The sequence below is a fragment of the Mustela lutreola genome, chromosome 5, assembly GCF_030435805.1.
Source record: "Mustela lutreola isolate mMusLut2 chromosome 5, mMusLut2.pri, whole genome shotgun sequence".
NCBI lineage: Eukaryota > Metazoa > Chordata > Mammalia > Carnivora > Mustelidae > Mustela > Mustela lutreola.
Window position 1 is genome coordinate 166,514,695 of NC_081294.1, and position 14,595 is coordinate 166,529,289.

At 45.2% G+C, this 14,595-nt stretch overlaps 1 protein-coding gene across 3 annotated transcripts; it reads left to right on the forward strand.

The window, feature by feature from the left end:
- Positions 1-810: 810 nt before the first annotated feature.
- LOC131832713 (butyrophilin-like protein 10) lies at positions 811-9,909 on the forward strand. 3 transcript variants are annotated; one of them, XM_059176077.1, is made up of 7 exons: positions 811-1,004; positions 1,848-1,943; positions 2,146-2,499; positions 2,986-3,264; positions 4,415-4,594; positions 5,307-5,323; positions 9,224-9,309. In XM_059176077.1, exons 2-7 carry the CDS (start codon positions 1,850-1,852, stop codon positions 9,224-9,226), a joined length of 927 nt encoding a protein of 308 aa, XP_059032060.1. In that variant the 5' UTR covers positions 811-1,004; positions 1,848-1,849; the 3' UTR covers positions 9,227-9,309. The 3 variants fall into 3 exon arrangements, with proteins under 3 accessions (XP_059032060.1, XP_059032058.1, XP_059032059.1); XM_059176075.1 differs by having other exon boundaries at positions 812-1,004; positions 5,307-5,333; positions 9,224-9,909; XM_059176076.1 differs by having other exon boundaries at positions 812-1,004; positions 2,194-2,499; positions 5,307-5,333; positions 9,224-9,909.
- Positions 9,910-14,595: the final 4,686 nt, after the last annotated feature.

Genomic DNA, 14,595 nt, shown 5'->3' on the forward strand with positions numbered 1-14,595 from the left:
TCCCCTTCCAGATGTTACATCCCCAGTCCTCCATCCTGACTTCGAAGTAAATAGGAGTTGGGTTTTAGTCAAGGACGTTATCTGCTTAAAGCAATGCACAGGGAGATGAAAAAGTGGCAGGCATAATTCTGAATGTTTATATAGAAGAGGGAAACAGAATCAGCCCTTGTGTGGGCACTGACTTTGGGAAGGGAGGCACAAATCTCCTTCCATAACCTTCTGCCAAATGAAATTAAACACCCCACCACCAAGAAGGCCATGCAGCTTTCCTTCTACGTCTGTTCCCACCAAAACTCTCCCAAAACATGTCTAGATTTGTGAGCCAAGAAGAGGGAAGAATGGGAAGGGTTTAGTCAAGTGTCTCACTCAGACTAAAGGTACACAAGGTGAGTGTTCCGAACCTGGCCAAAGGGGGCCCCCCAATGAGAACAGACTTCCATGGCCACAGAGATGAGGGGAAGGTTGCCTCAGTTCCCACACAGGAGTCTCCAGTGGCAATGCCAGAAACTGGCCAACTTCAACCTGATCGAGAAAATTTACCAAAGAAAACAGCCCAGCCTGTTGAGGACTGGAGGTCTTTTGATAATGGAGCAACTTTATCTGAATCCTCCAGTTTCTGCCCTTGGCCCAGATCCTACCACTCAAGAGACATGTCTCCTCTTTGAGGCTCTTGGCTTTGGACTGACAACCATCCTTCCATGGACTGCCTTGTGTAGTCTCCTCTCCCCTTATCTCCTGAGACAGGGCCTTGTTACTCCCAGTTAGTGTGTTCAGTTCTGTTGACCACACCCTGTAGGAAGCACTTGGCCTATATTTTTATTCCTGTTGCAACTGCTAAATAAGTGTGTTGCTATTTTGACAAAGAGCAATAGGAGAACTCCAGAAACTGGAAAACTCAGCTGCTCCTCTCTCCAAACACCACCAGAAGACTTTTTCTATGCCTCACTTGGGACTTACAGAGAATTAAATTGATTCCTAGGAAACCTAGAGCCAAACTTGGCCAGGTGAGTGTCTTCTATTTTAAGGGCTTTCATGTATATCTCTACTTTCTACACACTGTGCCTACTTGTCAGTGACAGGGAGACTCCAGGGACTTTCACCAAAGAAAGACAAGCATCCAATAGGATTAGAGTATCAACTAACACACCTCCCCATGCTTTACATAAATGCCAAATCTTCAAAGCTCTGCTGGATGAAACCCCCAGAGCGGCAGATGAGTCTCAGATTATGGGCACTTGAAATTTAATTCACCATAAAAAAGTTTTGGTATGTCTTTGGCTCAGGCTATCAGTCAAGGCACCCTGAGGCTCATCTCCCCCACTTCATCTGCAAAGGTTTCTTTGGGAACAATAGGGACAAGGGGCTTGAAGGGGTGGACATTTATAGTTCTGACCATGGATTCACTGACTCAAAGGTGTGGTTCCTTTCCCAGCATGCCTCATGTTAATGTTTGAACAGAGAGAAATCGGGAAATACTCGTACACCATTCAGTGGGGAGACAGAGCCCATTCACTGGAGGATGTGTCTGAGTCACTCTGTGGACAGATGAGGATAAGAGAAATTATATCTGAGAATAGATTCTAAACAGGGCAGGTGGAGGCCGCTGTCTCTCCATCAGTAGGATGAATACCTTATGTGTGGGTGACAGGGGCCAAGAGAGTTAAAAGTGAGACCTTTCCCTCCCCCAGCCAAGTTTCTTTAACTTCCATTAGCCTGCTGGTGCTGCCTGTCCTCCCACCAAGACAAACAGACAAACAGAGAACTAGAAAGACAGATAGAGAGACGGGCAGAGACAGAAATTACCTCAGCCTCTGATGTGTAGGGCTCAGGCCTCTCTTTTCCCACAGGCATGGCAAACACACACGGTCGAGTCATCTTTCCACCCAGCTGCTCCATCATCATAATCGTCCTGCAGCTCCTGTCCTGCAGCATCCCTGCAAACGGTAGGAGAGCTCCCCTCACCCCATGCTAGGAGGATGACCCCTTATGGAAAAGAATGCCAGAGGGAGCTGGCTGGCACCTACCCACAACAGCTGTCAGCCAGGGATCCAAGCAGTCCTTCCCAGAGAACCCTAAGTCTGGGTGGGAGGGCCCTTGTCTCCTCAGACCCAGCCTAACTAGGGCTCTCTGATCTAATCTCATAAGGGAAAGCTGATTTCTCCATCATTGGACCTAAAATACCTGTTCTGGCAGTGCTGGGCGAAAATGTGGAGCTACCATGTCGTCTGTCCCTCAATATCAGTGCCGAGGACATGGAGCTTCGGTGGTACAGGAATCAGCCATCCCAAGTCGTGCACCTGCACAAGAATGGGACAGACATGAAGGAAGAACAGATGAGAGAGTACCAGGGAAGGACCACTTTCCTGAGTGCTGGGCTGGACCAGGGAAAAGCCACAGTGAAGATCCACAACGTGACAGTTTTTGATAATGGAACATTCCACTGCAACTTCAAAGATGGCAACATGTCTGCAGAGACCAGGCTGTGGCTGATGGTGGCAGGTAAGGGTGAGCTACTGGGATTTATTGTCTCCCCAAGTCCCCTCCCCCAAACCTGATGCCCAATGCAGATCATCCCACTGTAGCTCAAGCCTGAGCACATCCCACAAAAGTACTAATATGTTTGCACCAGGGGCAGTGATTCCTGGGAAGTCCAGTTCAGGACACCCTTTTCTCTCCCTTTTCTAAGCCAATCCAGAAAGAGGGAAGCAGAGGTAGAGAGGGAAGGACAGAGGCAGAAGGAGGGACAGAGACACAGGGAGGAAAAGACACTAATTTTGCTGTATAGAAGGGTTTTTGACATTCTTGGTCCTTTTTTGTTTTGTCCTGTGCATTCTGGGAGCAAGGGTAACATACTGCATATAAATATTACACAGAGTAAGTAGTCTGTGAAAAAATCCCAATCTCTGCTGGAATTCTCAATATCTGTACTTTTCTGATGAAAGCACTGGTGGTTGTGTAGACTGCAAGAGGCATCTCTTCCCACAGGTCTGGGCGGGATGCCCAGAATCCAAGTGCAAGCTGTCCAAGGTGAAATTGTCTGGGCACAGTGTACCTCAGAAGGCTGGTTCCCAGAGCCCCAGGCAGAATGGAGAAATTTCAGAGGACAGCCCCTACCTTCCATGACCCACCTCTCAGCCTCGCCAACAACAGGTCTCTTCACGGTGGTGTCCAATGTGACCATCCAGGATGGGGATGTTCAGAACTTCTCCTGCTGCATCTCCAGTCCCCTCCTCCAGAAGAAGATGGTCAACTACCACTTGCTCCGTGAGTGTTCTGTTCTGTTCAGGCCTCAAAAGCTCTGAGCAGCCCAGACAATAAGTACTTAATATTGAAATCCTTGCACAGTAATGGGACATTTTTCTTATGAGGAGAACGTTTATGATCTACTGTCTTACAGTTTCCAAGTATACAACAATACAGTGCTATTAACTATAGTTTCCATGCTGTTCATCACCTCCCCAGAACTCATTCATCTCATAACTAGGAGTTCATATCCTTTGCCCCTCTTCATCTATTACACCCAGTCCCATCTCCATCCTCTGGAAACCACCAATCTGCTCTCTGCATCTATGAGCTGGGCTTTCTGGTTTTCTGGGGGTTTGTGGGTTTTTTTTCTTGTTTTGTTTCATTTTAGATTTCATATATACATGAGATCATACAGCATTTTTCCCTGATTACCTTCACTTACCAACATGTCCACAAGGTATCCATCCATCCATGTTTTTGAAAATAGTCTGATTTCCTTCTTGCTTATAGAAAATACTATCCATTGTATAAATATATTTTTTCTTTACCATTCATCCATCAATGGACACTTGAGCTGTTTCCATATCTTGGCTACTGTAAATAACATTGCAGTGACCATAAGGGGACATGTTATTTTTTGGAGCTAATATTTTTATATCTTACTTTTTGTATAAGTACCCAGAAGCTGGGATTGATGCATTGTGTGGTAGTTCTACTTTTAATTTTCTGAAGAACATTCACCCTACTCTTCACAGTGGCTGCACCAATAGCTCCTTTCTCATTAGTGCTAAATGGTATTCCATTGTCTGGATGGATCACAGACTATTTATGCCTTCATCTTCTGACAGACAGCTTGGAGGTTTTTAAGTTTCACTCTGCATATAATTTTCATTTCTAAACAACCTCAAGATTACAGAAAATTTACAAGAATGACATGCAGAATTTTGTACAGACCACCCAGTGTTTAACATTCTGCCATTTGTCCATCATCTCTCTCCTGTTCATCTGTCCTGATTTGTCTGTATAAACACCCACGTATGTTTTCTGAGTCATTTCAGGTTAGTTCCAAGGATCATGTCCCTGACCTACAAACCCTTTCATGTGTGTGTCCTCAGAACACAGGTGCTCTCTTTCCCTGATATTCTTGCCTCTCTGTACTCTCTTTCAGCTCAATTGTCCAGAAGTTCCCTGTCAAAGGAATGGAAGATAGTGCTGCCTCTGATCTTCACTCTGGCAGGGCTTATCACAGCTGGAGCCACCTGTCTCTACCAGAAATGTCAGAAAGACAGGAATGTGGGGCAACTGGAAGAAGAGAGACTGCATAGAGCAGAAGAGCAGCACTCTCAAGGTAAGCAGGTCCTGGTAGGACGGACATGTCCCTTTCCCCCAGGGCACAGGTGTGGAGCTCTGCATGAACTCTCCTGTGTGCACCCTCATGGTCAGGATAAATGGGAGAGACCAGCCCAGGACACACCTCAGGGACTCCCCACTTACCAAATGCTCAGTGAAATTCTCTGTCTCTGAGAGGTGTTCAGCTGCTCATCACTGGAGGACTTCTGGAAGGCTGGAGGATTTCCAACACAAAGACAGATCTGAGCTTGAACCTGGGAGTGTCTGTCAGTTGGGGATGAAGAGAGCATTCTGAGAAGTGCTCAAGTGACAAATGCAGCAGGGTACCTGGCACCTGCCAGGGTCTCATTGTGGGTGCAGGGACTATCATCAATAAGCATTGTTGCACTCACGAATCCACTCCCCTCCCTGCCCCCTGTGTCCTTACCCATAGTCATCAGGCATGAGCCTGGGAACAGAGCACAGATGTCCCCATGACACACATGGGAAAGCAGGGCTATCAGGATCTGCTCCACCAAAGCCTCCCCTAGGAAGAAAATGACCCAGATTATGGTTTTATTGGGCACTGAAGAATCTGTATTTCTTCATGCTTTCTAGATCACAGCTAGAACCCATTAAGTCCTCTTTTGACTTAGGTTCCCAGAAGCTGAGCTTTGGCCCCATTGAATCAGCACAGTCCCACAGTTTCACATCTTTCTCTCTCATTGCAGATTGGACAGAGGACAAGGTGATCTATGGTGAGGGCCATGTCGGGGGATGGAAACCTCTGCCCCCACATGTGTGTCTATGTGTGCATGTATGTGTGTGCTGTGTACACATGTACATTTACATGCACATATGTGTGTTGATCTGTGCACATATGCATGCATGCAGAGGCACTGCTGTGTGTGTGTGTGTGTGTGTGTGTGTGTGTGTGTGTTCCTTTTTATTCCAGAGTGCAGATATGTGGAGCCCAATGCTGGTGAGTGGCAGCCACATGGCTCTAAACATCAATTTTCTGCTACCCTGAGAGACCTTAGCTCCTGTTTACTACCTGGGGAAGAGACAGACACGCAGAGCCTAGGCAGCAAGAAAGACAACTCTCCTGAGGCTTGGCCACTTTTGGGGGGATTGGGGGACACCAATCTGTTACCACAGAGATAGCAAAAACAGGGATTTTCTGCCCCAGGATACCATCTAGGTGGGAGGTATGGATGGAGAGGAGAGAATCTTGCCCCAGGACTGGGAGGGGCATAAATGCAGACAATGAACCAGGAACCTGAGAGGTGTCAGAGTACCTGGGGACACAAGCCTTAGCACAGCCACTTGTTGAGGGTCTAGGAGGGGACAGATAGAAACTGATCATCCTTTCAGTCATTCAGTTATTCATTCATGTAAAATAGTAACCAGTTACCTCCTGTTCCAGCATCCAACCATCTATCAGTGATTGAAATGACTTCCTCCTGTCCTCAGGGGGCATAGAATTTATGTTGGGATGCAAGCCATCAGCCAGTGATGCTTCTTTAACCAAAACTGGAATAAAGCAGAGTAATATTATAGGAATGGACTAGAATACAATAATGAAGTTGGCCAGGAGAGCATTCATGTAGGATGTCCATGGCCCTGGGGATGGTAGGATGGTAACATCTAAATGAAGGGCTGGGAGACAGTGAGAACACAGCCCTGAGAGAATGAGCTGTGGACCCACAAACATGGCAGGGAGAATGTCATCTGTGGTGTGGGAAAGATGAACATGTGGAAGAGAATCCAATGGGGCAAGATTTGGGGATGCCCAGACCTGCAGAGTCTGGAAGGCTGAAGTAGGGTTCTGGGTGCAACGGGAGTGAGGGAGCTTAGACAGGGGAGAGGCATTGGTGGAGGAGAGGACAACCCTGAGATGTGCCCTGGAGCCACAACTAGCAGGGTCCAGCAGGGCAAGACAGAACAGGGAACCCAAGGTGACCTTTGGAGCCAATGTCCCTGGGCCCATGGTGGCTTCATCTAACAGAAGGCTAGGGGTCAAACAATACAGACTTGGGGTCAAACAATACTTTCACTTCAAAGAAGTGAAAATCATCTTGGACCCCTTAAGACTGAAACTTTATCAGACATCCAAATGGGGATGTCAGATAAATCTTTAGTTACACAAGTTTGGAACTCCCAGGAGAAATGTGGACTTGAGATAGGAATTTAAGGTCCTTGGCATATATCTGGCCTTGAAAACCAAGGTAGTGAACCAGAAAGTGCTCCATTTATCTGCACGTCCAAAATTATTCTTTAAATTTCTTTATTTGAAAAAGAAAGATTTTGAAAAGGAAAAAAGGATAAGAAAGGTACAGGGCAAAGAAGACAGATTCAAGTCTAGCCTTGGAGAACCTGGTACTTGAAGGTCTGTTTGAGCAGATGTCTGGGCAGAGTTGTGGGAAGTCCAGGGGAAGCTTTTTCACTGAAATCCATGGATACAGTGTAGTGAGTAAGCAGCTTGGGGCATACCATACAGTGAGGTGAGATCGGGAACACACTAGAAACATTGTCTAGTGTGGTGTGCAAGGAGAGGTGTCCCCTGTGGAGACAACTGGGACAAAAAATTCAAAGTTATAGTCTGTGCAGCTAAGCGATAAATTGCTAAGTGGGGAATCAAGCAGTGTGTTTTATTTCAGTTTGTTTTGGTTTTACTTTAAGGTCCTTTAAGGCAGCAGAACATGCCTGTTGTCTAAAAAGAATGATCTGGTATGAAGACACATGAAGCCAGCAGGGGGAACGAAAATGAACTAGAGAAAAATTTTTCAGGGAATATAGTCTGCAGCAGTGGATAGGATGGAACACAGATCTGCACTGGCAGCCAGGTGGGGTGGGGTGTTGTGTCAGAGGTCATTATTGAGTAGTTTTGTATCAATGATAATTTTCTGGCTTTGATACTTTTACTGTGGGTTTTCCAAGATGTTTTCATAGACATATTGTTTATGCTATTTTTCGGCTTCTTTGTTAGTCTGGAACTTTTATTTAATGTGATTAATTTTTATTTAATGAGGAAATTTGGAATACCAGGAGCCAGGCTTATTGTTCAGCTAGGAAGTCAATGTTTGACCATTATGGAGATGTAACATCGGTGATCTCCATCCCCACAGCCCAAACTCTACAGGGAAAGAATTTGGGTGGGACAGAAGGTGGAGAATTCAGAAAGCAGCAATGAGAATTCTGGGGGGAAACAGTCAGTCTTTGCTAGAAAGCGAAAGAGAACAGGGTTCTATCCAGAAAGAGGTAGAGACCAGAGAAGAAGCTGGGGTTCAAATAGGAGGAAAGCATGGGTCCTGTCCAGCTGATAGGGATGGAAGGTCAAGAAGCATGAGGGTCTGAGGCATCGAGGTATAGACTCAAGCAAACAATATAACTGGCTTTAGAATGAGTCAAGGTGGACACTGGCTAAGAGGTTTCTGTTATTGAGAAGATGCCTGCTGGGGCAGCCTGACACCCAGCTGGTCCCCACACACCCTCTCTGCCTCTAATATGGAGCCCAAGTGTAGACAGACCCTCCCCCAGGTCACATGCTGGGGTTCTGAGGGCTCTGAGAGGGATAGGAGGGCAGGAGAGAAGGACTCTGTTTTGGAAGGTGTTCATCTTAGCTGAGGGGCTCTTAAGATGCCTCTTGGGCTTTTCCTTATGTGACTCCTCTGTTCTTGACCCCAGAGCTGTCCAATGGCACTTGCATCAATGCACCTGTGGCACCTTCTCCTGTTCCCCTGTGTCCTCCATGTCCTCTTATGTCTCTATCTCTGTTTCTCTGTCTCTGTCTCACCATCATTCTCATTGTGTCTCTCTCTGTGTCTCTCTGTCTTTCTCTTTGTGTCTTTCTCTCTATCTCTCTGCCTCCCCATCTCTCTGTCTTTCTCTATCTCTATTTCTCTGCCTGTATCTCTATCTCTCTTTAGCTCTCCTTATCTATTTATCTCTCAGTCTCTGTATCTGTCTCTTTCTCTGTCTCTCTGTCTCTCTCTATTTCTCTCCATATGTCTCTGTATCTATCTATCTTTGTGTCTGTCTCTCTGTCTCTGTATCTCTCTGTATCTCTCTCCCCGTGTCTACCTGGGTTATTCTGTTTCTCTTTGTTCTCCTTGTCTCTCTATCTCTTTCTGTCTCCCTGTTTCTCTGTGTCTCTTCTATGTCTCTCTCTTCCTTTCTCTACCTCTGTCTCTGTTTTTCCCTATATTTCTAGGATACTGTCTCTATCTCTATCTCTCCCTTATGTCTCTCCGGCCTTTTCTCTGTCTCTCCTTGCTTCTGTCTCTCTCTCTCTCTCTCTCTCTCTCTCCCTGTCTACCTCTTTCTCTCTCTTTCTCACACACACACACACACACACACACACACACACGTGTGTTGAGGGACTGTGAACAGGGGGACAAGCAGACCTCACAGGGTACCAGTCATGTCCCCTCATCGATAGCAATCTACCCCCTGGCTCCCACCTGGAGCTGCATCAGCTGTGCTAGGATAACCCGTTGCTCAGGGTCCTGGACAGAAGATGGGGGAGCCAAGGGACTCTCAGGGAGGCTGTGGTTTTGCCTCACTCAGAGGCCCTGTGGTGCCCTTCTTACAGGAGGGCAGGTTGGGGACACAAACCTCCAAGCCTAAACCTCTCCTCTTCCCACAGTGAGCCCATCCCTGGACCCTGACACCGCAAGCCCAAAACTCGCTCTGTCTGAGGATGGGAAGAGTGTGAGGCGGCTGTTCTTTGACCAGGAGCTGCCAGATGTCCCCAGCAGATTTGACCAGGACCCCTGTGTATTGGCACGGGAACAGTTCTCTGCTGGGAGGTATTATTGGGAGGTCCAGGTAGGACAGAGGAAGGCTTGGAATGTGGGTGTCTGTCTGGAGAGCTTGAATCGGAAGGGAAGGATCCCAAAGGCTCCCCAACATGGACTCTGGGCCCTGGAGCTCTACAAGAAGACATTCTGGGCCCTCGCTTTCCCAAGGGTCCGCCTGCACCCTTCAGGGCCCCTACATCAGGTGGGTATTCTCCTGGACTATGACACTGGCAGAGTCTCATTCTACAACGTTGGCAATGGATCCCTCATCTACTCATTCTCTGGACTCTCCTTCTCAGAGCCCCTGAGGCCATTCTTCTGCCTCTGGACACACGACCCTAACCCTCTTATCATCTACTCAGAATGCCAGCCCCCTGAGGCCACGGGCCCTCCTCAGAGCCAAGGACAGGAGAGGGTGGGGACCCTCCTTCAACAAGACCCATGATCTCTTTGCTCTAGCCTGTCATAGACTTGGGGGAGACATGTCCATTCTACATGCCAGCTAGACCTATATAAAGGTACATCTTTCTGAGTTATATTGTCTTATCTTCATTTTCCTTCCCTGTGGAATACTGACAATATATTATGAGCTGAATCATACACTCTCAAATTACATTCTGAATCCCCAACCCCCCCCCAATCTCCAGATGGAGCTGTATTTGGAGATGGAGTCTTTACAGAAGTGGCTAAGGTAAAAACTGGCACTAGGGTGGGCCCTGATCCTGAATGACTGGAATCCTTATCAGAAGAGGGGGTCAGAGGTGCTTGGGTGGCTCAGCCAGTTAAGCACCTGCCTTCACCTCGGGTCATGATCCCAAAGAAGTCTCACATCAAGCTCCTTGCTAAGCAGGAATGCCCCTTCTCCCTATGCTCTTGTCCCTGCTTTCTTTGTGTCTCTGTCAAATAAATAAACAAAAATCTAAAAAAAGAAGAAGAAGAAGAAGAAGAAGAAGAAGAAGAAGAAGAAGAAGAAGAAGAAGAAGAGGAGGAGGATATCAAGGCACAGACACACACAGGTAGACAACTACATGAAGACGCAGTGGCGAGACTGCATGTACATGTCAGGGAGAGACATATCAGGAGGAACCAGCCCCACCCACACCTGGATCTGGGACCTCCAATCCCCAGGACTGGGACACAATAAACGTGTGTTGTTTAAACTCCCAGCCTGTTATTTGTTACAGAGCCCAAGCTGACCAGGACACTATATCGTTATACACAGTGGGGTGCTTTTCTGAAATGTACTTGGGGTCAATTATAAAGCATTGAGCCCAGTACCAGACACAAAATATTTGCTCAGTAAATGCCGGCCTTTATTATCCTCTCCTCCCCTCTCTTTCCCATCCTTCTGCCCTTCCCTTTCTTCCCCTTTCCCTCACCATTGCTCCTTCCCCTCCTCCAATCCCTCCTTACTCTCCTCCTTCTTTCCCCATCCTCTCTGTCTCTCCCTCCTTCTCTCTCGACCTTGGCCTCTTCCCCTCTACCCTCCCCCATGCACTTTCCCCTCCTCCAACCCTTCCTTACCCTCCTACTTCTCTCCCCCATTCTCTCCTTACTCATGTCCCCTCCACCTACCTTCCCTTCCTACTCCCTTTATCCTCTCCCCTCTCCTGCCTTCCCACTCCTACCTAGTCACTCCTCCTTCTCCCTCCCCATCCCCCTTGCAACAGCCTGGAAATCTGATCTACCTTGGTACCCCTCTCCATCTCCCCCCGCCCCTGACCATGGCAAGTCAGTGCAGAGCTACATGGAAACCAATCCAAAGATTCCAGGATTTCCCTGGTCAGTCATGGAAGCAAATTAAAGTGAAAATATGACAGTCCAAACCCTCTGGAATGAGGGACCTAAGAAAAGTCCTAGAAGCAGCTCAAAACAAGAAGTCCTTAACCTACAAGGGCTGGAACATTAAACTGGCAGCAGACCAAACCAGGGAAAACTGGCAGGCCAGAAATGGTATGATATATTCAGGGCAATAAATGAAAAAAAAAAAAATGCAGCAAATATACTTTATCCAAGAGCTGTCATTCGGAATGGAAGGAGAGATAAAGAGCTTCTAGGACAAACAAAAACTAAAAGAATTTGTGATCACTAAACCATCCCTGCAATATTATTAAAGGGGATCCTGTAAGCAGAGAGCCCAAAAGTAACTCAGACCAGAAAGAAACAATCTACAGAAACAGGGATTTTACAGATAATACTAAGGCACTAAACTCATCTTTCAATAGTTTCTCTGAATGTAAATGGGCTAAATAATGCTCCTGTGAAAAGATGCAGGGTTTCAGATTGGAATTAAAAAAGAAAAAAAAAAAAAAAGCAAGAACCATCAACATGCTGAAACTCATTTTAGACCCCAAACACCTCTAGATTTAAAGTGAGGGGGTGGGAGCGCCTGGGTGGCTCAGTGGGTTAAAGCCTCTGCCTTTGGCTCAGGTCATGATCCCAGGGTCCTGGGATAGAGCCTTACATCAGACTCTCTGCTCAGCAGGGAGCCTGCTTCCTCCTCTCTCTGCCTGCCTCTCTGCCTACTTGTGATCTCCATCTATCAAATAAATAAATAAAATATTTTTTTAAGTGAGGGGGTGAACAATTTATCATGCTAATGAACATCGAAGAAAACTGAGGTAGCAGTCCTTATATGAGAAAAATTAGACTTTAAGCCAAAGACTATAGTAAGAGATGAAGAGGGACACTATATCATACATAAAGAGTCTATCCTAGGGACGCCTGGGTGGCTCAGCGGGTTAAGCCGCTGCCTTTGGCTCAGGTCATGATCTCAGGGTCCTGGGATCGAGTCACACATTGGACTCTTTGCTCAGCAGGGAGCCTGCTTCCCTCTTTCTCTCTCTCTCTCTGCCAGCCTCTCTGACTACTTGTGATCTCTCTCTCTGTAAAATAAATAAATAAAATATTTTTTAAAAAAGAGTCTATCCTATAGAAGATCTGACAATTGTAAATATTTATGCCCCTAACTTGGGACCAACCAATTATATAAACTAATTAATAACAGAAATAAAGAAACACATTCATAATAATACAATAATAATAGAGGACTTTAACACTCCACTCACAGCAATAGACAGATAATCTAAGCAGATCAACAAGGAAACAAGGGCTTTGAATGGCACATTGGACCAGATGAACTTCACAGGTATATGCAGAATACCCCATCCTAAAGCAACAGAATACAGATACTTCTGGAGTACATATGGAATATTCTTCAGAAGAGATCACATACTGGGTCACAAATCAGATCTCAACCAGTACAAAAACAGATTGGAATTATTGCCTGCATATTTTCAGATCATAATGCTTTGAAACTTGAACTCAATCACAGAAGGAAATTTAGAAGGAACTCAAATACTTGGAGGTTAAAGAGCATCCTGCTAAAGAATGAATGGATCAACGAGGAAATTAAAGATGAATTGAAAAAATTCATGGAAACAATGAAAATGAAAACACAGCTCTTCAAACCCTTTGAGATGCAGCAAAAGCGGTCCTAAGAGGAAAAACATGGCAATACAAAACTTCAAGAAATTAGAAAGGTCTTAAATACACAAGGTAACCTTACACCTAAAGGATCTGGAGAAAGAACAGTAAATAAATCCTAAACCAAGGAGGAGAAGAGAAATAATAAAGATTAGAGCAGAAATCAATGAAAGAGAAACTGGGAGAACAGTAGAACAGATCAGTGAAACTAGGAGATGGTTTTTTGAAAGAATTAATAACATTGATAAACCAGTAACCAGACTTAATCAAAAAGAAAAGAGAAAGGATCCAAATTAATAAAAACATGAATGAAAGAGGAGAGATCATGACCAACACCAAGGAAATGTAAATAATTTTAAGAACATATATTGAGCAAGATATGCCAAGAAATTCGGCAATCTGGAAGAAATGGATGCCTTCCTGGAAACTTATAAACTTCCAAGACTGAAACCAGAAGAAATGGAACCTGGACAGACCAAAACCAGCAAGGAAATTGAAACAGTAATCCAAAACCTCCAAAAAAACAAGAGTCCAGGGCCAGATGGAAGAAGAAAGAAGAAATGGAAGGGAAACTTCCAAACTCATTGTATGAGACCAGCATTACCTTGATCCCAAAACTAAAGACCCCACCAAAAAGGAGAATGACAGATCAATATCCCTGATGAACATGGATGCCTAGTTACTTACCAAGATCTTAGCCAATAGGATCCAACAGTACTTTAAAATGATTATTCACCATGACCAACTGGGATTTATTCCTGGGATACAAGAGTGGTTCAACACCCACAAATCAATCAATGTAGTAGATCACATTAATAAAAGGAAGGACAAGAACCATATGATCCTCTCAATTGATGCATAAAAAGCATTTGACAAAATACAGCATCCTTTCTCAATTAAAATTCTCCACCATGTAGGGATAGAGGGGACATACCTCAATATCATAAAGGCCATCTACAAAAAGCCCACAGCAAACATCCTTCTCAATGAGGAAAAAACTGGGAGCTTTTTTTCCCCTTTTTTAAAGATTTTATTTATTTACTTGACAGAGAGAGATCACAAGTAGGCAGAGAGGCAGACAGAAAGAGGAGGAAGCAGGCTCCCCACTGAGCAGAGAGCCCGATGCGGGACTCGATCCCAGGACCCTGAGATCATGACCCGAGACGAAAGCAGCAGCCTAACCCACTGAGAAACCCAGGTGTCCTGGGAGATTTTTCCTTAAGGTCAGGACCATGACAGGGATGCCCTCTCTTGCCACTATTGTTCAACATAGTATTAAAAGTCCTAGCCTCATTAAACAGAAAACAAAAAAGAAATAAAAGGCATTTGAATTGGCAATGAAGAAGTCAAACTCTCTCTCTTCACAGATGACATGATACTTTATGTGGAAAACCCAAAAGACTCCACCCAAAAATTGCTAGAACTCATGCAGCAAAATCAGCAATATGGCAGGATACAAGATCAATGAACAGAAATCAGTTGCTTTTCTATACACTAACAATGTAACTGAAGAAAGAGAAATTATGGAAACAAACCCATTTACAATTGCACCAAAAACCATAAGATACCTAGGAAAATAAACCTGATCAATGATGTAAAAGATCTGTACTCTATAAACTACAGAACACTTACAAGAGAAATTGAGGAAGACACAAAGAGATGGAAAAATATTCCATGATCAATGATTGGAAGAAGAAATATTGTCTATGCTACTCAAAGCAATCTACACTTT

What these genes read in the sequence shown, in the direction of transcription:
- LOC131832713 (XM_059176075.1), top strand. Translation starts at nt 1,850, where the DNA reads ATGGCAAACACACACGGTCGAGTCATCTTTCCACCCAGCTGCTCCATC. An exon ending in CTGCAGCATCCCTGCAAACG is followed by an intron (nt 1,944 to 2,145) that starts GTAGGAGAGCTC and finishes TAATCTCATAAG; the next exon opens with GGAAAGCTGATTTCTCCATC. An exon ending in GGTCAACTACCACTTGCTCC is followed by an intron (nt 3,265 to 4,414) that starts GTGAGTGTTCTG and finishes ACTCTCTTTCAG; the next exon opens with CTCAATTGTCCAGAAGTTCC.